General features: G+C 33.1%; 2 protein-coding genes across 3 annotated transcripts in view; one reads left to right on the forward strand and one right to left on the reverse strand.

Moving 5' to 3' along the window:
* Window positions 1-3,107, forward strand: part of ACAT1 (acetyl-CoA acetyltransferase 1) — a 28,195-nt gene extending 25,088 nt beyond the window's left edge. Inside the window, exons 11-12 of the mRNA XM_039883170.1 lie at window positions 2,035-2,192; window positions 2,620-3,107. Of these exons, the coding sequence (XP_039739104.1) occupies window positions 2,035-2,192; window positions 2,620-2,740 (279 nt within the window). The 3' untranslated portion in view covers window positions 2,741-3,107. The remainder of the gene's footprint in view (window positions 1-2,034; window positions 2,193-2,619) is intronic.
* Window positions 3,108-10,303: 7,196 nt separating this feature from the next.
* NPAT (nuclear protein, coactivator of histone transcription) overlaps window positions 10,304-23,636 on the reverse strand; it is a 52,118-nt gene continuing 38,785 nt past the window's right edge. Inside the window, exons 11-18 of one of the 2 annotated variants that reach the window (XM_039883168.1) lie at window positions 23,168-23,264; window positions 22,353-22,481; window positions 18,493-20,160; window positions 17,004-17,116; window positions 16,820-16,928; window positions 14,376-14,436; window positions 13,113-14,271; window positions 10,304-11,903 (exon numbers count right to left, since the gene is read on the reverse strand). In XM_039883168.1, coding sequence (XP_039739102.1) covers window positions 11,826-11,903; window positions 13,113-14,271; window positions 14,376-14,436; window positions 16,820-16,928; window positions 17,004-17,116; window positions 18,493-20,160; window positions 22,353-22,481; window positions 23,168-23,264 — 3,414 coding nt within the window. In that variant the 3' untranslated portion in view covers window positions 10,304-11,825. The remainder of the gene's footprint in view (window positions 11,904-13,112; window positions 14,272-14,375; window positions 14,437-16,819; window positions 16,929-17,003; window positions 17,117-18,492; window positions 20,161-22,352; window positions 22,482-23,167; window positions 23,265-23,636) is intronic. The other variant, XM_039883169.1, reaches the window with a different exon arrangement.

A 23,636-nucleotide genomic window follows, 5' to 3' on the forward strand; every position in this document is an offset into this window, starting at 1 on the left:
TAATTAACAGAGAAATTAAGAAAACAATCCATTAACAATTGCATTAACAAACAAACAAACAAAACCCAAAATAAATTTAACCAAGGAGGTAAAAGATGTATACTCGAAAAATTATGTCACTGAAGAAAGAAACTGAAGATATAAATAAATGAAAGCATATACCATGCTCATGGGATAGGAAGAATTAACATTTTGTTAAAATGTCCATACTACCCAAAGCAATCTAGAGATTCAGTGCAATCACTATCAAAATACAATGGCATTTTTCACATAACTAGAAAAAATCATCCTAAAACTTATATGGAACTTCAAAAGACCCTGAACAGCCAAAACAATCTTGAAAAAGAACAAAGTTGGAGATATTATGCTACCTGATATGAAACTATACTATAAGGCTATAGTAATCAAAATAGCATGGGACTGGCATAAAAACAGAGACATGTAAGAAAATGACACTAGACCACTTCCTTATACCACATACAAGAATAACCTCAAAATAGGTTAAAGATTTAAATGTAAGACCTAAAACTTCTACTAAAAAACAGGCAGTAAATTCTTTGACATCATTCTTAGGAAATCTTTTTGGATATATCTCTTTGTGAAGGAAAACAAATGAAAAAAATAAATGGAACTACATCAAACTAAAAAGTTTTACACAGTGAAAGAAACCATGAACAAAATGAAAAGACAACCTACTGAATGAGAGAAGACATTCACTAGTGATACATCCGTTAAGGCAGTGGTCCCCAACCTTTTTGGCACCAGGGACTGGAGCTCCTGTGAGAATCTAATGCCTGATGATCTGAGGTGGAGCTGAGGCAGTGATGCTAGCTAGCACTGGGGAGCAGCTGCAAAAACAGATGAAGCTTCGCTTGCTTGCCTGCCGCTCACCTCCTGCTGTGCAGCCTGGTTCCTAACAGGCTGTGGACCAGAACCAGTCCCTGGCCCAAGTTTGGGGACCCCTGTGTTAAGGGGTTAATATCCAAAACACATAAGGAACTCATACAATTTAACACCAGAAGAACGATCGATTCAGACATGGGCAAAGGACCTAAATAGACATTTCTCCAAAGAGGATATATAAGGTGGCTAACAGATATATGAAAAGATGCTCAGTTATCACTAATCATCAGAGAAATGCAAATTAAAACCACAATGAGATACTACCTCCACCTAGTCAGAATAGCTGTTATCAATAAATTAAAAACAAGTGTTAGTAGGGATGTGGAGAAAAGGGAGCCCTTGTGCACTGCTAGTGGGATTATAAATTGTTGTAGCTACTATGGAAAACAGGTTCCTCAAAAAATTAAAAAAAAAACTATTCTGTCATCTAGCCATTAAACTTCTGTGTGTTCATCTGAAGAAACCCAAAACACTAATTCGAATATATACACCCCTGTAGTCACTGTAGCACTATTTACAATAGCCAAGATATGGAAGCAACTTAGGTGTCTATCAGTAAGACAACTGGATAAAGAAGATGTGGTACATACTATAGAATGGAATATTACTTGGCCATAAAAAATGAAATCTTGCCATTTGCGACAACATGGATGGACCTGGAGGGTTTTATAAGTGTAATAAGTGAGACAGCGAAAGACAAAGACCATGTGATTTCACGTTAAATGAATAAACAAAACAAAAACAGACTCGGATACAGAGAACTGATGGTTGCCAGATGGGAGGGGGCTTGGGAGGCTGGTTGAAAAGGGATTAAGAAGTATAAAATGCCAGTTTTAAAAAGTCGCAGGGATGTTAAAGTACAGCATAGGGAATACAGTCGATAATGTTGTAATAACTATGCATTGTGTCAGGTGGGTACTAGACTTATAGGATGATCACTTGTAAGTTAAATAAATGTCTAATTGCTATGTTGTACACCTGAAACTAATATAATATTGTGTCACTTATAACTGAAAAATATTACATATATTAAAATAGAAATACCGACCAAAATTGCAGAATTTCAAGAAAACAATGAAAAGTTTTGAATGTTAATTATTTGAACATAATCTATATTTTTAACAATTTTAGGTTCTTAAAGATGCAGGATTGAAAAAAGAAGATATTACAATGTGGGAAGTAAATGAAGCCTTTAGTCTCGTTGTACTAGCAAACATTAAAATGCTGGAGATTGATCCTCAAAAAGTGAATATCCATGGAGGAGCTGTTTCTCTGGGACATCCAATTGGGTAGGTAAAATCATAAAGAAAATCTCTAAGTAGGTTAATGGCTGCTTTGTGTTTCTATGTAAGCTTAAACTGCTTCATGATAGTTACTATTACTCTGGGCTTGTTTTCCTTTCTACCTATCCTTCATAGGCAAACACCAACTGTGATAGAATCCAACACCGAACACAGAAATCTGTCACATTTGTTGTGTTGCTTGAAAACTAATATTGTTTTATGCTGAAGATTTAAGATTAAAGTCTATCCTTGGGCTTTTAAAAAAGCTATAACTATTTTTGAAACAAGTCTCCTAAGTTTAAGAAAAGTAGTGAAATTTAGCTAGAAATAATGGCTAATAAACTTTTCAGTAAGTTAATTTGGAATAGAAACATTTTTTGGTTACTCAGATTCTATAATTCATTAAACAACCCAAATGTTTTCTTAATCCTAGGATGTCTGGAGCCAGGATTGTCATTCATTTGGTTCATGCTTTGAAGCAAGGAGAATATGGTCTTGCCAGTATTTGCAATGGAGGAGGAGGTGCTTCTGCCATGCTGATCCAGAAGCTGTAAGACAACAACCTCTGTTGTCTAAGGAGACAACCCTATGTGGCTAGAAAGGCCTGCTGTAATCAGTGTGACTACCTTGGGTCAGCTTGTTCTCAAAATAACATTACGTTTTTAAATTATTTTCTATTTTAACTTTTTTTATAAGGGGAAAAGATCAAATCTCAAAACCTTTTGAAATTACAAATGAATTTTTTCTTCTACTTTAAATTTTTGTTAATCTTTAGAAGTTTAACATTTTTATGTTATAAGTTGTAATATTTGAAATACCAGTGTGCAAACTTAGTGACTTATAAGTAGCTAAAAACGTTTGTTTTAGAAAATAATTTTTTTGAGGATTATTAAAGATCAAGTGAGTGTCATCTATAGCTAATTAGGATCTAGTAGATTCTTTAATGTGAGAGTGGCTTTATTGGTCAGAGTATCAGTTCCACATACTATTAGCATAAAGAAAATGAGAATTTCAAAAAAGAGAACTGCTGAAAGAAAAAACTGCTAAAAATATTTTACCTAGTAAAGCTATCCTTCAGAAATGAAGGAAAAATAGTTTCCAGACAAGCAAAAACTGAAGTTCATCACCACTAGACCGGTCTTAAACAGGAAATATTAAAGAACATTCTTCAACCTGAAACAAAACCACACTAGTAATAAGAAAACATTTGAAAATATAAGTCTCACTGGTAAATTCAGAATACTCTAATGTTGTAATGGTGGTGGGTAAATCACTTATTACTCTAGACAAAAGTATTGAACATAGTATAACTTCAAAAAATTTTAATAGAGACAGGAGGTGAAAATATGTAAATTGTGACACTGAAAACAAAATGTTGGGAGAGGAAAGACTTTGAGTATGTGTTTGAAATTAAGTTGTTATAGGTAAAAATAGACTTATAAATGAGATGTTTTATTTAAGTATCATGGTAACCACAAAGCAAAAACCTGTAATAGGTTTTTAAAAAACATGGGAAAAAAAAGGAATCTAAGCCCAGCACTACAAGAAATCATCAAATCACAAAGGAAGAGAGCAAGAGATAAAGAAACAAATTACAAAACAGCCAGTGAACAATATTAAAAATGGCAATAGTGAAATCCATATCTATCAATAATAACTTTGAATGTAAATGAACTAAATTCTCCCATCAAAAGACACAGAATGGCTGAATGGACAAAAAAAAATACCCACCTCTGCAGCCCACAAGAGACTCACTTCAGCTTGTTAAAGACACATGCAGACAAAGTAAAGGGATAGGAAAAGATATCTCATGCATGGAAAGCAACGGAAAGCACTTACATTGGACAAAATGGACTTTAAGACAAAGACTGTAATAAAATACAAAGAAGGTCATTATCTAATGATAAAGAGGTCAATCCAAGAAGAGGATAAATAATTGTAAATATTTATGCATGCAACACAGGCGCACCAAAATATATAAAGCATATATGAACATACCTGAATGGAGAAATAGCAATACAGTAATAGTAGGGGACTTCATTATCACACTTTTAACAATGTATAAATCATCCAGATAGAAAATCAAAAAAATTATCAAAATGGTATGGTATTAGTATAAAAACAGACACGTAGATCAATGGAATACAGTAAAGCCCAGAAACCCATACATATATCGTCAATTAATTTAGGACATAGGAGCCAAAATATACAATGAGAAAAGGACAATCTCTTCAATAAACAGTGCTGTGAAAAATGGCCAGCCATATGCAAAATAATGAAACTGGACCCCTATCTCACACCATACACAAAAATCAACTAAAAATGAATTAAAGATGGAAATTTAAGACCTGGAACTGTAAAATTCCAGGAGAATACACAGAGTGTAAGCTCCTTGACATGGGTCATGACAATGATTTTCTGGATTTGACACCAAAAACAAAGACAATGGAAACAAAAATAAACGAGTGGGACTACATTAAACTAAAAAGTTTCTGCACAACCAAGAGAATCATCAATGATGAAAAGGCAACCTATAGAATGAGAGAAAATATTTGCAAACATAACTGATTAAGGGTGCATGTCCAAAATATATAAAGAACTCACACAATTCAATAGCAAAAAAACCAAACAAACCATTTAAAAAATGGGCAGAGGAACAGAACAGGCATTTTTCTAAGGAAGACATACAAATGACCTGCAGGTACATGAAAAATGCTCAATATGAGTAGTCATCAGGGAAATGCAAATCAAAACCACAATGAGATATCAATTTATACCTTTTAAGAATGGCTGTCAATAAAAAGACAAGATCATAAATGTTGGTAAGATGTGGAGAAAAGGGAATTCTCGTGCACTGTTGGTGAAAATGTGAACTGGTGCAATGACTAAGGGAAACAGTACGGATGTTCCTCTGAAAATTAAAGATAAAAAAATATGATCCAGTGATCCCACTTCTGGGTATACATCCAGAGGAAATGAAATATTATCCGCACTCCAATACTTAACGGCAGCATTATTTATAATGGCCGAGATATGGAAACTCCTAAGTGGCGGTCAACACATGAGTGGATAAAGATGTGGTAAATATATACAATAAAATATTATTCTGCCACGAGAAAGAAGGAAATCCTGCCATTTGTGACATGATTCCATCTTGAGAGAATTAAGCTATGTGAAATAATCCAAGCAGAGAAAGACAAATACTGTACAGTAACACTAATATTTGGAATTTAAGAAAAGTCAAACATCTGCAGGAATGTGGTTGCTATGGCATGGTGTGGAGGTAACAAGGAGAGGTTAGTAAAAGGGCACAAAATTTCAGCTGTAAGATGAATAAAGTCTGAGCATCTAAGGTATACAATGGTGACTATAGTTGAGAATACTGTATTACATAATTCAAACAACTCAAATGTCGCACACATGCAAAGATAAATAGGTGATGCATGTGTTAATTAACTAGATGGGAAGAATCCTTTCACAGTGTATACATAGATCAAATCAACATGATGTATACTTTTACAATTAATTTTACCTCAATAAAGCTGAAAAAAAAAAAAAGAATGAAGTTATGAGTTACATACTATACACTGAGCAGTAATACCAAATAACTGAAGCAAAAACTATGGCCAAGATAATTGTAATGGGAAATCAAACATTTATGACAGAAGTGTTTAAAGCAGTTAGATGCAATTTGATAGTTGAAGATTGAATAAATATCAAACTTTTTCCCTTTATAAACAAAATTCCTGCTTTTAAGCATCCATACATTTATAGAAAAATTTAATCTATCCTTTGACCTATCGTTTGACCACAACAAATTTGTAAACAGAGCATGTTACCTTACGCCAAGTAATTAAGATATAAAAAATAACTAAACAAAAAAATGAAAGTACTTACCCCATCTTCCAAATTTTGATGTATAAAGTTGAAATCAGAACTAAATTCATCACTTTAATGAAATACATGCTTTTAAAAGAAAAAAAAAATCAGATAACTTCATTCAATTTAAGAAGTTAAACATGAAAAAAACTGAGGAAAATAAGAAACAAAGAATATATTAGAAATTAGTCAATCAGAAAGGCATACAAATGTCAAATATTAGAGTTAATTTTGTTATAAAAAAGCCACATCAAATTTAAAGAGAACACAAGTAAATATTAGAGAGAAAAAATATATTTAATCCAGAAAAAGCTCAAAGCCTGACTAGACCGTTCTGCCTAGAACAAATCTGGGGAAAAAACACATTTTCTTCTGCAAAAGCCTCCATGCCTAGATGATTTATCGGTGATTTAGTTTTAAGGAAGTTATTTCCCATTCTAAATAAACTCCTGTAGAAAATAGAAATAAACAGATAAGCTAATTGTTAAAGTGCTTATTATGTTCTAGACATCAACATAAATGCTTTACATATATTACCTTATTTAAATATTGCATTAATCTTAAAACAGGCACTATTTATTATTCTAACATTCAGATAAACTAGAAAGAGATGAAAAGTTTCAAATTCATTTAAAAAATTGGCAGAAGCTTGAAATCAATCTCATTAAAAGTAAACATTTAAAATGTTGACAAATCAAATTTAGTTATATTTAAAGAATCACTAAGATTGCAAAGTATACAATATTAGTATTATTAATATAAAAAATTCATAGGTTTAATAAAAATATTTTGATATTAGAACAGCACCTAGTTAAGTTGAACATACTCCTAATGCAAATTCTTAAATTACTATAAACAAAAGTCAACATTATACTTAACATTTCCCATTAAAATGAGAGATAAGATAATGAAGCCTACTTTGATCATTATTCATTGTACTGGAAGTGCTAATCAGTGTAGTAAGAAAAAATAAAATTGGAAAAAATTTAGAGGTGCTATACCTTTAGTAAATAAAAAATAACCATGAAGAAAGCCATTAATTCTACTAGAGTTCACTCAGTAAGGGGCCTAAATATAAAACATAAATAAATCTCATACATTAATCAACATGGCATGTGACTGACACATCTTTAAAAAACAGTCCGATGGAACAGACTAGAATCCAGAAGCAAATCCAGATAGATGCAGTTTACCAGCTTATGACAATGGTAACAGCGCAATATATTTGGGAAAGGATAGTCTTTCCTCAATAAATGGTGCTGGGTTAATTATATATCCCTATGGAAAATCAATTGAGGATGGATGATCAATGAAAATACAGAAGGTTAAACAAAACTGAGTAAAATAGTTAGACATCTGGTATCCATTTGAAAAGGATTTGTATCTATTTATTATATACCTGTAATAAAAGGTAGACAACCCAATATAAAAATGGGCAGAAATTCCACAAAAGATTATCGAAATGGCCAATATGCATTTGAAATGGTATTCAACTTTATCAGGAACAATTAAAACCACAATGTGTTACCAACATACTTCACCAAAATGGCTAAAATAAAAATACCAAGGACTAACGATGTAGAACCTGGAACTCTCCTTATACTGTTGATAGTATGATTTGGTATAGCTGCTCTGAAAAACTGAAAAATATGAATAAGGTTGGATATATACAACCCTAGGACCCAACAACTCCACTCCTAAGCACACGTCCAACTGAAAAGTGTAATACATTCACCAAAAGCATGTACAAGAATATTCAGAGGTTCTATTCAAAATAGCTTCAAACTGGAATTAATTTAAATGTTCAACTATAAAAGGGATTAACTGTGGTGTAATACAATGTGGTAAACACAATGAAAAAAATACACAGTATTGAGGATGAGAACTGAATTATATACAACATGGGTGGATCTTGCAATGTTGAGCAAAATAAGTTATGAAAGACTATATACTACATGAATCCATTATACATGGTTAAAAAAACAAGGTGAAACTATGGTACTACAAGTCAGAATAATAATTGTCCTTGAGGCTAACAGTTACCAGAGTGAATGAAGTACAAGGGGATTCTAGGGTTCTGGCAATGTTCTATTCTTGATCTGGGAAATTAAGTGAATGAGTATACTTTTAGAAAATTCATTGAATTGTATGAACTTAATAGTTTGTGCACTTTTTCTAGATTATGCTGCCATAAAAATTTTACATTAACTAAAAAAGCAATAGTTAAAACAATGGAATGAAGAATTCCCTAAATATAGCAACAAACGACAAAATAGTTTAGCAAGAAATTTATGAGGATAAGAATAACTACAAAACTATTATACATACCATATTACCATTACCATTTCCTTCTTTCAGTATCAGGTAACTTAAAAGGTTAATGTAGTTCAAATGAATATTCCAATAGAATTTTAACTTGAAATAATACAAATCAATTCTGAAGTTAATCAGGGAGCATAAAAGGAGTGAGCACTTAAAAAATAAGCTACAATGGACACAAAGCTATAATTAAATCAGTGGCACAAAATAATCTATGCACCATAGTATATATATAGTGTATGCATATGTGTATAAAAATTAATATAGGTCCAAAATCTTTGATTTTACACCTTTATGGTTAACAGGGTTTCATAATTCAGAATACTTAGGATTTTACAAAGTAACACAATGTATATATCATATACTCTCAGCTGAATCTGAAACAGCACACTAAGCACATAACTATTTTCCAGCAAAATATGAACATTCATACCAAATGAGGACCCAGGTTCATGTCAAATCAGGTCAGGTTTTGCCATGAAATGAGTTTTGATGCTAAACTTAGGGGGAAATATTGGTTGTTAGACCTTTTGGATTCTAGAATTGTGAATAAAACATAGTGCATCAATATAGAACAAGAGAGACATTATAAGTAAATGTATGTGGGAGAGATACTTTATTTTAACTAATTATACTGAGTCAAGTAGTTAAATATTTAGGGAAAAAAATGTACTTTCTTACTTCAAACCAGGTACCAAAACAAATTATATGTGGATTAGCTTACTACTAATTTAACAAATCAAGAAATAAAAGCCTATAAACCAGTGATAATATAGCTGAATATATATCTGGTAAAAGATAAGCATATGCTATAGAAAAAAATGACAATTTGCTGGCAAGAATGTAAATTAATTTTCTGGAAGAATTTGGCAAAATGTATTGAGATCCTTAAAAAATGCACACTAATTTTTTGATTTGGTAATTTTACTCTCTAAAATGTCTCCTAAGGAAATAATTGATAACATATTTATAGATATGTTCACTATTTTAAAAAATATAGCTAAAAACTGGAAAATGCTTGATATTATCTGAAGTAAAAGCATCATATGTATAGTTTAAATTCAACTATGTTGAAAAAATAATTTAGGAAAAAAGGACTAAGTATGTCAAAATATCAACCAACTATTATTAAAGTCTATTAAAAGAGGAAGTATAGTAATAAATTCAAAACTTGATGATAATTTCAAGAAGTTGGGCCTGAGGCTGAAAGATGGTGGCTTGAGAAATGGATGAACACAGAATATATAGTAACATGCCTTTGAAAGTACTCCTATTGAAGCTTAAATCTTGGTCTCCCTAATAGTCAAGCCTTTGACAAACCTGATCATCAAGCCTTTGCTGAATATTAATGAATGCTTTTCTCAACATTTAGTTAGAACTAAAGGGTTCTAACAATATCTAGGGCTAAAATAATCAACTTAATTATAAGACTTCAAAGACTTGGCATACACTGACATATTAACCACTAAGTAATGTCCAAAATAAAGAGTGAATAATCTCTTTTGTTGTAAAAGTGGCCACAAGTTGTTTGTGGTATACTTTGACCTTGAAATGCTGTCACTGGGCATCTGACTGTTAAAATAGGTTACCAGGTACAATACTACAATTAAGTCCAGCACACTTGGACTTTTAAGGTAAAATGTGGATTATGGTTTTGGTCTTGAACATAAATGAAAGCTCCAAGTACAAGTTGTATTTGGACTCTATCAGTGGCTGCTGGCTAGTGAACTAAGAATCTCGAAGAAAGTGAACTTATTTGTAGATGAATTTTAGTACTTTGCACACAGATTAACTAAATAAAAAGGAAATCTGTAATTTTCAGCATTACGTGAACTTCTGAAAAAGCAAGAACTGACTTGCAAAGGAATTTAATCAAAGTATCTAAACAAGAATGACTGCCAATATAAATGAATTCAAACTTTAAGTTAATGAAAATATTTATTCAAACCTAACTGTATTACAGTACCATGTTGAGTTAAATAAACTTTAACTGTATGATATTTAGTCCTTAAGATTAGACCACTCCATATCATAAAAATGTCTTCCAACACAAATTTCTGCTGTAAGGTTTAGCAATTATGAAGTGATTTCTACACTGAGAAATGTTGTGTTAGAGTAGGATGGATTTCATTTTTTAAAAGCCCAGTACAAAAAATGGTTGAGGAAAATAACTCTTTTACCAGCACATTGGTAGAAAAAAACCTTAATATATCTGATATTTAACCAAACAGAAAGCACTTAAGAGAACATACTTTAATATCTAGGCACAATTGGTCAGGTACTAATTATAATTTGTTCTCATTTAAAGGTTTAAACCAATTCATCGACTTGACTGACGTGTGTGAGTCTAATACAGCGAAGGCACCTCTTTCATTCTCCTTTCTTAACTCTTGAAAACATTTTAAGGGACACAGAGACAATGTACTTCATCTAAGTACAATTATAGTTATTTAACATAGACCATTTCAGGAAAAACTACATTAAAACCTAAAACTGTGATTTTTCTTCTTACATCTTATGATGGACATGGCTTTCTAAAAGGACGCCAGAAGATAACTCTCCCATAAGCTTTAATACAGAATACAAGATTTAAATTAAATATGCATTGGTCACTACTATGTAAGGAGTTCTGTGAATTAGTGCAATTCTTTAAATTCCCAGTACTTAAGGGAAAAGTATATACATCTCAAGAAATCTCAACTACTATATAACTAAACTTTTTATGGCTCAATAGTTTAAACACTTAAAGTTCTGTAAAAGATCTTGAAAATTATAAACAGAAGATCAGAATACTCAAATGGTTTACAAAACTCTCTTTAAAACAGAGACCAGAACGACCAGAAGTATAAAATTTCAGGAATATAATCTTTACTGCAATTATAAGACAAGGTGGTCAAGTATTCACTGTAGAAAAACCCAAATTATTTTCTGGTTGCTTTACTACCATTTGAGGTGATTATCACTTTTGTACTTAGTGGCTATGTCTTTAAATGTTTTGTTGGACAGTTACTGAAGGCAATTTGTAAGAAAAGACATATTTCCCCCCAAAAGTAGAAACTATTCCAGATAAATAAGCCTCAGAATTAGGGATCAAAAGAAGTCAAAAACACAGTGTAAGAACATTAGGTTGATTTAACCTCTATTTCAACAATATTTACACAATATTTACAATATGCAATTGTCAAAGCTATACAGTTTTGCAGATTGGCTTTACTTACATTTCTGCAAATATTTTTTTCCAAAATAAAAATATATCAAGTAAATCTATTTACAAACTAGGAAGCTGCTTCAGAAACAGCATGATCTAGATATAAAGTGAAATTTCAGTATGACGAAAGTGCAGGTCATGCTTTCAGATTTTTGTCAATATCTCATTCCCTACACTCAGAGTTTAAGGGATACGAGTTTTAAACAGCTATTGTATTTATATGTTCAGAATGTTTACTCATCATAATGCAAGGATAATAAAAATTTGTCCACATCCATTCCAGCTGGAAATGAACTGGGTAGCTTCTTTTTCTGTCAAAAAAAAAAAAAAAAATGAAAATAAAATAAAATAAAAAGAAAGAAAAAATAAACCTAAGTTAACATATTGAACTTAAACAAGGCCATAAAGCTTTAAGTCAACTCAGAACCCTTATTGGGTTCTTCTATATACTACTAAAATTGTTGCTAAGTTTTTTAGTTCATTAGAATTTTAGTTATACAGACAAGTACAAATTTTAGAAATCTAAGGCAATAAAATATACATCAATGGTTCTTCAAATATTACTTTAGGGCAAAAGACATTATACGAATCCAAAATGCTGAATGAGATAAGATAGAACATGCTTTCTATAAGGTGGTCATTGCTGCCAAGCCATAAACCTTAGAAAGCTTTACTAAAGTTTTAAGAGTAACAGGTACTTTTCAAGTTCCAAACACATAATATACATCAGGCACTATACATTTAGTCCTCACAGCCATCAGGTAAGATGTGTGGTAACCTTCTGTTAAATGATGCAGCTGAGACTCAGAGAGGCTATATGGGCTTAACCAGTCACAGAACCAAAAAGGAGATGCAGGATTCTAACCTAGACTTGCATGGCAGCAAAGCCAAGATTCTTTCTCTGATACCATATTTTAAACACCTTTCTTTCTATTCAATCCATTTACTAAATGGCTAAACAGATTTAGGAAAAATGAGTTTCATTTATCAATGCTATTCCTGTAATGCTTTCCTCCAAATAACCAGAGTTAAAGGAAAAAAAAAAAAACCCCAAAAAACCCAGGTAAATTAGTTTTTACACTGCTCAACACATTAACATCTAAAAGAGCCTATGAAAGACATGGCAGGATATGTGAAAAAAAACCAAGATGTAAGAATTGCTTGGTAAAAAAAGAAGTTTACATGGTAATTCTACACACAATCGTGGCTTCCCAATCTTTCACGCATTATGTCATTTTCTCCCACAAAAAAACTTGGATCCTACCATGACAGAAACAAAACCTCCTTTTCCCAAGGAAGATGTTTATAAACAAAAGCCTTAGGATTGTTTTGAAAATGCCTAGACAACTGATTACCACACTGGCTGAGAGACACTACTACAGAATGTTTTTGCTAATCAAAGCTCAGAGCTGTCTGACCAGATTGTTCAGTCAGAGACAGCAAACGATGCTGAGCTTTTGTGAGTGAGCATTGAAGGAAGGGCAAAGGTATAATTTTGAAATTAAAACTTTCAAACTTGCCTTAATTCTCTTCTTTTTCATTGGTACTGATGAATTTGCAATATTTTTATTAGAAGTACGAGAGTTTCGCTCACGCTCATCTAATTCCTCAATTTTCCGCTTTTTTGTGGTGTTCCTTGAAGATGCTCTAAACTGTTGTGTATTGTCTTTTAGAGGAGTTGTTGATGTAGTCCTAGAAATAGCTGCTCTGGAGAGAATCATTAATGTATGGGCAGCCATGTTTACACTATTTTCACTCCCTGTTTCACTGGCAGGGCTGCAGGCAGGCAAGTCTGGGGTGACAGGAGGGACCATTACTTTGGGTGTACTACTATCTTCAATGAAACGCCTACTAGAAGGGACCTTGATACCATCTGTAGGTTCTTCTTTATGTTTTTCCCCTGCCCCTGAGCCAGATGTACGGGGTACAGATAAATGAGTACTATCAGTGAGCCTATTTACTGGGCTATGTCGCTGAATATCCTGTAACATTTCTGTGGTATGTTTACTTAGCGGATTAATCAAAGAATTGGCAGATTTGGTTTGTTCCTGTTTTAGATCCTTCATGGCTGCACCTACTGAAATGACATTTTTACTATTTGAGGATGTTCCTTGTTTTTTGGTTAGTTCCTGCAGTGAAGCTATAGTTTTCTCATTCCGTAAACCCCCATTTTGCTGCCCATTAGACAGTTTTGAAGTTTCTGGATTTTTCTGCCTTTCCACGTCATTGCATAATTCATTCTCCTTATTAGCTGTTGCTTTATGAAAAGATTCCAGTCCAACTTCTGTTGGTGAAATTTTCTTTTCTGACAGAGTTTCTTTTACGGTGATGTGTCGGTTAATGGCAGTTTCTGATTTAGATAAAATCTTAGGCACAGGAGGTTTCTCTCTCTCCTTTTTGAGAGCATTATTAGAAGGGGGTTTTAAGGCAGAAGACATCATGGACGAATCAAGATTAGGAAATAAAACGTCATTCTTTTCTCTGTTTTGGGAGACCATCTTATGGTTTGTCCCCTGTGTATTTGCCATAGGAGAAGCAGTGCTATCAAAACAGAGCACACGTCTGTGGCTTTCAAATGGTTTGCTAGTTGGAACTATATTCTCTACTGAGAAGGGAACTGTGATTTCTTCCAGTTTTTTCCCAAGATCTATTGCCATATTCTTGTCAGAAACTTCAATTCTTAAAAAAAAAAAAAAAAAAAAAATTAGCAATATAAAGAAATCCTTTATGTTTTGAATCTGAGCATTCAAATAATTTATAATAGAAACTACTTTTATGCTCACCTTTGTGCATGACATCCAACTAAATGACTTGATGAATCCACCAAATTATTTACCTGCTTTCCTGGAATTACAAATGAATTAATTAGAAAAGAAAAACATTTCTGAGAGAAAGGGTATAATTCTCTGAAAGAAACAGAAACAGACCACAGTATCACAGATCATGAGAAAATATTTTAAATGATAGCTAATGTACAAATGAAATACTTTCACATATTGAGTTTAAAAAGCAGCTCTATAATATATACAAGATGATCACTCATCCATTTTACAGAGGAAATATGGATAGGAAACAAATGTCTTGCTTCAACTTCAGGCAAATATTATGAATCCAGTCTTTGGCTTTATGAATTACAATGCTCAGTACAGCACTTAAGGGTCCTATTTAGATTCAGAAACTTACTTAAGGAAAGTAATATGTTACACTTATTTTAAAAATTTGCCCACGTAACTGTCATGTTTGTTTCCAAGCCTATGCCACTTAGAGCACATGCTCTATAGCTTTAATAGCCATATTTTAATTTCCATGGACTTATAAGTTTATGTGAGAATAGCAAGATACAAAGCTTGAAAGAATATCAAAGATGAGATCATGAAAGACTTTATGTATTATGCAGAAGGTTCCATAGAGAATCCTTAAGAGTTTTAAATAGGGAAGATACATGATTAGATTTATGTTCTAGAGTCACTTTGGTAGAAGAAAATATTGTAAACAGAAATTCTAGTTGGACGGCTATAAATATTCCAGGTCAGAGATGATGAGGGTCTCAAGAGACAGTAAAGGGCATTCACAGAGATATGAAAGGTAAAGAAGGAATCAATGGTGACATTAACCAAGGGGGAATAATTAGGCAGGGGAGGTCTTCGAGGAAGAAGAGGTGAAACTTAGATATGTAGAGTTCGAAGGTCTCAAATTACATAAAATTAGAAAGGCAGAAGTGTAGTAGTTTAGTGGTGGTTCCAGAAGCCATCAATAGCATGAACTGTTAGAGGGAAGTAAAGTAAGAATGGAAACTGTCCAATGCAAATGACTATATTAGGCCACTGGTAACTTCAGTTTAAACAGTTTTAGTGGAAACATGAGAAAAGACAGTAAAACAAATAAAGAAAAATTGAGAGATAAAAGGGCGTGGGGATAAAGCATTGGCAGGTGGGACAAACCTAAGTAACTTTATAGCCAGAAACGAAAGGAGTCAAAATGAAAAGTTGAAGATCTATAATCTAGAGCACAGGTAGAATGCATTAACCTTACAAAGAATGAGATAATTATTCCTCTAAGGAAAGAATGCTTTTGGAAGTAGAATAGGTACATATTAAATGGAGGGACATGAGAAAATGGAATTTACTGCTGATGAGTGGGAGAGAATTTTTTAAGTGGTATCAAAGGGCATGACACTTTTTCTCAAGCAATGTTAAGAAGCTCAGGTGTAAAGGCAGAGATGGATGGTTGTTGGTTAGATCCAGGACTGGAGCATAGCAAGTGGGTATGGTAGAAGAATGTGGATATGAAGGTGTTTAAGAGTACTGGGAAAAGTGGTTTGTGTGGTGAATTGTAGGGTGTAGCCTGGATATTAAAGGAACTGAATCCAGAAAGAAACTGAAAGTTCAGGTAAAAAGTAAAGATTCAAATAATAGGAGCTCTCACTGGTTGAAGAGAGACAATGGATATATGAAAATGAGTATTTCTAAAGATGTTATTGGCCTTTAAAAATCACATTGATCTAATAGGAACTAGTGAAAAATTGAAGGCAAAGATAGGGGAGAGGTTGACTGGGGTAAAGATTAAAGACTTAGAAGTAGAAAGGCTGAAAGAATTCTGAGGGTTAGGGTGTCTGGTATGTTAGCAAAATGGGCATTATGTTGCCCATGAAGATGGAAAAGTTTGAACTGAGAACGAGGTGCAAATTCATGGTGCAACATTCATCGAGGCCCTGAATGAAAATCTAGTGTTACTTTGTATATAGTCTTTTGTTGACAAAATCTTTAATTTTGTAGTCAGCACTACCACATTTTTTACTTTGTAAATTATGTTTTTATTTTTTGAAAGCAATTCTTTTATCTCAGTATCATTAAGATATTCTCTTACATTTTCTTTTATTAACTGTTTTGCTTTTCACTTTTAGGTCTTTAACCATACTGGAGTTCACTTTTGTACATGGTATAAGAAAGGGATCTAATTTTTTTCCCTCTAATATGTATAACGGCCAAGAAATTTCATCCACTCTGATGTTACTTCCATCAGATATAAGTTACTATAAACACGTGGTCTCTTTCTAAACTCTATTTTGTTCCATTTATCTTTTTAATTGCTGCAAAAAACTTTAAGCAAAAAATGAACAATCACCCATTGGGAATGGTGTATGTATTCAAAAAGAAAATACTGTGGTGTTGCTACAAACAAATGAATATATAGACATAAAAATGACACAATGAACTTAGAAATGTACCTGTACAAGACTTATTTCTTAGTCCCTGAGTCTTCTGAGATTTTGGAGGTATGGAGAATTGAGGGATACTTCTATTGCATACAGGTGCTGCCAAAGGCATATGAAGGACCTATAAGAGAAGAGGCCATTAATTATACTATGTTTAAAAAGTATCATCACACTATTTTTAGTTCATAAATCTTACCGGCTGAGGAGCAGAAAATGTATTTCCATTCTGTCCAACCACAGACACAGGAATCATTCCTACCATTCCTTGGAGTACAGGCTGAACTGGAGAAGCAATTATGATAGCAGATCCTAAAATAAACCCAAAAACCAAAAACAAAAAAACCTCAAAATTAGATTTTCTCTGATAAACAAAAGACATCAACATAATTGCTAATTTGAAATAGGCTATCTAAAATTTAATTCTTTTTCCTTTACAATCTACTCTCCTTTTAAAAATTTAGGACAAACAATAAAGCTAAAAAGTTAAAAGAAAAAGTAAATTTGAATATTAATGTAGTCTTAGGGCATTTAGTCAAGTATCACAAATAAGCATAAGACTCTATAGCCAGATCATATTACAGTTATGTCTTGATTCTTCTAGAAAGAATAGTGAAACTGATTAAAATTAGGGTCCCAACTGAATGGTAACAGCCCAAGACTTGTTCACAACCTCAACCTATTATCTCAATGGTACTGATCAAAAAGGGTCCAGATAAGTGAACAACTAGTCAAAACTGTGGGGGGAAATCTCAATACGTATATGGTCCTTAGAAGTCAACAATATAGTACGTGGCTATCATAATTTAGCTCTGCCCTGTAAATCAATCTTTCCCTCATACATTCCCTAACTACTTCTGTCAGGTTGATCTCACTTTCATGAACACCTACTTCACTCTCTCAAATACCTCCTTTTCCTTTTACTCCAAATGCTACTTTACTTCTCTAAGCTTCAGCTCAAGTTCCACATTCTCTATTAATTCTGATCCCTCCTTTATCTTAAACAGCATATGAAACAGATCCATCAGGCTTAATATTTCATTGCTATTATTTAATCAGATTTTATTGTATGTCTGTAATGTAAAAAGAGCAAGAAGCTTGGGAACCGATACATAAGAAAATGTAGATGCATGTGCCGTAAGCTCTATCTTCAAGGAACATACAATCAAAAATGACCAATATGACAGGCATGTCAATCACTAACTACACATAAAATGGCATGTAATAAATGCTGCAAGTACTACTATAAACAAAGAATTCTAGAGACAGTGATCAATTCTGGAACGTGGAAGGCAGTGAGAAATTACAGAGGATTTTATGGAGAGAGAAATTCAATAGATAATAGATTCTTTGAAAATTAAGACTATAATGGCTATTTAAAAAAAAAATCTTCCATAACATTGGGTTTCAGTAGGTATACACCTATTTGATAGTCTTTATTTCTTTAGTACCTCAGTACATGGATTGAGAATTGTGAAAAAATACTAAAAAGTAAATCACCAAACTCCATAGCTTACCAGATTTTTAAAAAGTGTGACAGAATTAATTAAAGAGGAAGTATAATCACCAATTTCAGAATCTTTTCTAATACTACCTATGACTTATTACCACTTAGTCAATAACTCCATACACAATAGAAATCAGAGCCTATTCCAGGGAAATAAACTTTAATATGTTCTTAAAGTTACCTTGTGAAAAAGTGGGTGACACAGCTTGGTTGACAGCAAATACACTGTTTGACCTTGGTGGTGTCTGTAGTTGAGGTGGTGGAGGTTGGGCACTCAGAGGTGCAGAATTCCCAGGCAGCACCACAACATTAGATTGACTTACAGTTGTTCCTAAGGCTGATGGATCAGTTACACAGGTAGCTATCAGAATGTTATTTGAATTGCCAAAAGTTGTGCTTGTAGTTGGCATCAACTGTATGTACCCTCCATCCTTGGAAACACATGGTGTAACACTGGCTGAAAAAGCAATGCTCTCTTCATTCTGAGTGCTGTTTACTGCAGAGTCTTCGGGTTTAAGCACTAAAAGGCTCTGTTCCATTGAGGCTGAATCCCTTATTACTTCAGCAGATGAGATAGCACCTGCCATTTCTTCTGAAGATAGGCGTTTAACTATTTCTGCATTTTTGGCAGGTGATTTAGCAGATGACAAAATTATAGTTGGCAAATTTTCACCACTGATACTAGAAACAGCACTGTTAAGTTCTGTTTCTGAGGAAACAAATGGATCATCACTGATGATAATTTTGAGAGAGACAATATTCGATGCATCTATCTCTGTTGCGTTGTCGCTAGCAGGTTTATCACTAGTATTTTGGGACTTGGGGTGAGAATCTACCACTGAAGAACACACAGATTCTGGAGGAACAGAATGTCTATCTTCTATAAGATTACTTTCTGGAGGCATCAGTGCAACTTCCTCACAGTTATTCTCACCTAGAGAGAGAAAAATACTATTGCCATCTTCTTTTACGGAAGATGAGGGCTCTTGTAAATCCAAAGCAACTTTCTCAGATTTGGAGGGCTGCAGTTCATGGTGTGTATGATTTAACTCAACACATGATGCATCATTAGATGGTTCTTTAATTGAAGATACTGAATCTCCAAGACAAATTTCTACTTCTTGTTCAGATACATTTAAACCTGAAGTTTCAACAGACACAGGTAATATTTTACTTTGAAGTGAAGAATTATCTTGGCAATCTGAAAGTTGTGATACAACTGGTAATACATTATTAATTTCAATTCTACTCTGGTGAATTTCTCTAGAATCTGGTGACTTAGAACCATGGAAATTAGTTTTAAGTCTTCCTGTATCGTTAGAACTTTCACAAAATTGACTTTTTTTAGATGGTTTTCCAGTTAATGGTATATTTGAGGATAAAAGTTGAGAACTTTTCCCAGAAAGAATTAAGTTTTCATTGTTAGTTTCACCATCAAGGGAAACAAATGAAGTTATTGGTATATCAGACTGATCAGGCTGTAACTGAGATTCATTTGGTACATTTGGAGACAAGGAATTCTTTTCAACTTCCACAGCCATTTCGGTTTCAGTGGACATCTGACTGGTATATAATTCAGGACACTGCTGATTACATTCGGCATCAGAATGTACTCTTTGGTTAAAGTCATTTAAATTAGGCACAGATTCAAAGGTAATATCAAGGTTACTCTTCTGTTCAGTAGGAATAATTGTTTTGAAGGCCTTTTTCTGGATGCTAGAGCCTGTCTGGGAAAAATGTTCCTGGGCTTCTTGTCTAAGCTCATCATGGTTGCTGACGTTCTTCAAAGCATTTGATGTGTCTTCATTTTGATAAGATGTACAAAATGAGGGTTGACCAGATTGATCATCTGCAAAATATCAGGATGGTAGAAAGATATGGTGAGTATGTACAGCTTCTGAGGTATTATTATTTCTACCATGAGACCTATTTTGCTAATGCATCAACTAATCATTGACATACTAGTAAGCAGAAGCCTGATAAACTTTATCTTCCATTTTCTGAGTATCAAAACACTTAAAGGTACTTTTTTTTATTACTGATATCTTTTTAAATAAGTGCCAAATTGTTTTTTTAAGCCTCTTGGAAAACAGATGGCACAATGAAGGAAAAAGTATATAGTTTTAAGAACATCTAATATTTACCAGTTTGTTAAAAAAACTGGCTTTAATATGCAATTTTTTCCAAAACACTTGACTTTTCAACTTGTACCATTTCTACTGAACTTACTTTATCTGATACATTCTTAAAAGTGAAATGGGGTCAAGTACACTTTGCATGATCAATATTTGATATTATTGTATACTGTTTAACATTTAACACATTTACTGAAGATCAACTATATGATTGGTACTGGAATTTAAAGATGAATGACCTTGGAGAAATCAGTCTAGTAAGGGAAGCGGGTATAGAACAGAAAGTCAAAATAAAACACGGTAAAAACTATAAAAATAGAGAAACAAAAGGCACCTCTTTCTGCCTGGGGAAATGAGAAAGTGATATAAAAGAGAAGATCTTGAAAAATAAAAGAACTGTAACAGCTGGAGTAAGAAGGACATTTCAGAAAATAACAGCACTGAAACACTGTGTCATACAGCATTCACAGTTTAGGACAGAAAACAGTAACAATTAACAATATGAAAAAATGTAGACTCCAGAAAATGTTTATCAACTATCACATAATTCTGTTAAAGTGATATCGGTAAAACAATATTGGGTATAGAGCACGTCTGAAGTAGTGGAAATTACATCCACGTCAAATAAATTGAGTTGGAGTCAGTTTCACTCAAGTGGGAAGACCTTCGGAGAAAGAGCATTTCAAGTTTCATTTTGTGCAGGGTAGAGCTTAACTGAAGCACAATCTTCCACACGTAATACATAGTGAGAAAGACACACCCTACCATAATTCAGCCTAAGAAGAAATGGGAGGATTGGGCTTGGGTGTAGGCAGGCACAAGACTCAAAATAAAAATGTAGTCTGAGTTACTCCAAAACCAGTTTCTGTAAGACATTATGTGAAACTTGGAAGCCATATTGTTTTTAGGAGGCTTAAGAGGATAGTGACATTTAAGATGGCCATAAAAGATTACTTTGGCATAGCTCATGTTGACAGAAATAGATAGAGGTGGCACTCTAACGAGGCATAAGGTCTAGCAAGAAGTGTAAGATGCCAGCATAATGTGAGAGAAGCCATAGTAGTTATCTCTGAGGAACAGGGATGGAGAAAAAATTTATTGGGAGGGGATATGAATAGAGGTTTTGGTGGTGCTGGAGGTGTTCTATTTTTTTGACTTGAGAGATGGTTACATGGTGTTTGATGGATTTTAATTCAATAAGCTATATGTATATATATATACACACACATATACACATTTTATTGTATACTCTGTACACGTGTTATATTTGACGAAAGTAAAATTTGAAGAAAATTGGCAAATATTTAAAAGATCTAAGATGGACATATTTACTGCTTTCCCTCATTCAAAAAGTTATTGTGGGGCAATTATATGCCATATTGGTATTCCATGGGAGGCAGAAATATAAAGAACTGACTATAGACACATGGGAATGTTACCTAAAACCTTAGAAAATCCGTAATTCAAGACTATCACATACAATTTCCTCTAAATAAGTGGGATATAGATACTAAGCAGTCAGCTAAACTTGCTTACTAGGCTGAATGATTAATACTATACACCAACCTTACATATTAAGGATTTGAATTTGTGGCTCAAAAAATTGTTACATGTTATAGACTTTTGTTGAATTGGTCAACACTATTAATACTGAATTGTGCAGGTCGATAATCTATTGGATCATGAAAGGGTAAGTATTAAAAATTCACCTTTTAATCAAAGCACTAACGGCTGGGGAGTAATTTTCTTTTTATTTCTTCCTAGTGAAGAGAGAAAACTAGAAAGACAAAAACGACCTATGTGGCAATTTGAACAACTTCCAAATTAAACAGTATTTTTTGCCTTTGAAATTTTGAGACTGACATTAGGATTTGGATTGATGATATTAACAAAGTCAAATTCTTACCAGATTCTTCTGTTTTAAAAGAACCTTTAACTGCTAGATTAGTTTCATCTGCTAAGACTACATTGGGATTGGTTTCCATATGCTGACTGGAAATGCCTTGTGATATATTTTTATTATTCTTTGTTTTACCTGTTAAAAAGGGAACAGGGAAACAATTGGTTAAATGACCAAAATAAAAATAAGCATCAATTAATGCAGCTTGACAGTGGTCAAGCAAATGTTAAACTTTGGTTTTACTTATGGATTTTGGATGTTTTTAATATGTTGCCTTATATATATCTTTGAGAAGTACAAAGATTTTTCCATCAGACTTGTAGTTCTTAAATTTCAGCCTATTATCAGAATCACCTGGGGGCGGGGAAGGGGTCCAATAATTTGCATTTTTAACACGTTCTCGGATAACACTGATACTGCTGGTTGGGGGACTACACTTTGAGAATTACACTGCACTAGGCTGTAAGATTGAGGGAAGTGGCCAATTTTTTAAATTCCTTTTGTATTATCCAATTGTGTTTAATATAATGTATGTATAGTAGTAGACTTCAACACATTTGTGCTGACTGGCAAAAATGCCCACAAAAACAAATCACAAAACTGTTCTCCATTTTTACTGCTAGCTAAAGTTTTTTTAACAAAGAACAGAACAACAACAAAAAAAAAACAACAAAAACCCCTTTCATATCCATATAATGTTTAATAAAAATAGGAACTTTTTTCAGAAGCTCTGGGGAATGTTGCTTCACTCTGGTTAAGTTTCCAAAGAAACCAGAGAAATGTTTTTCTTCTAACTGCCTTGAAAGAAATGGTCTTCTTACCATAGTCAAAGAGATCAAAGAGTGCCTGAAATGCTGGATCTGATTCTGTCTGTTCCAATATATCCTGTATAGCTTCTTCAGACATGTGAATTTCATTCTTAAAAAAAAAATACAAAACCCTCATTAATATGTTTAATACCAGCTATATTCCAAAACATTGAAATAACATGAACACACAAACTACATATGTGTATAAATACAAAATAAAATTATGCTTCTTTACATAACACATAGGACTGTATAAGTTTTAAGTGTACAGCATAATGACTTCACCTACGTGTATTGTAAAATGATTACCACAGTAAGTTTAGTTAACATCCATCAACTCATACAGATTAAAAACATTTTTTTTTCCTTATGAGACCTCTTAGGATCTACTTTCTTAACAACTTTCAAATATACCATACAGCAGTGCTAACTACAGCCATCATGTTCCCAGGACTTATTTATAACTGGAAATGTGTACCTT

This window comes from Pteropus medius, unplaced genomic scaffold, assembly GCF_902729225.1.
Source record: "Pteropus medius unplaced genomic scaffold, Ma_sr-lr_union100, whole genome shotgun sequence".
Lineage (NCBI taxonomy): Eukaryota > Metazoa > Chordata > Mammalia > Chiroptera > Pteropodidae > Pteropus > Pteropus medius.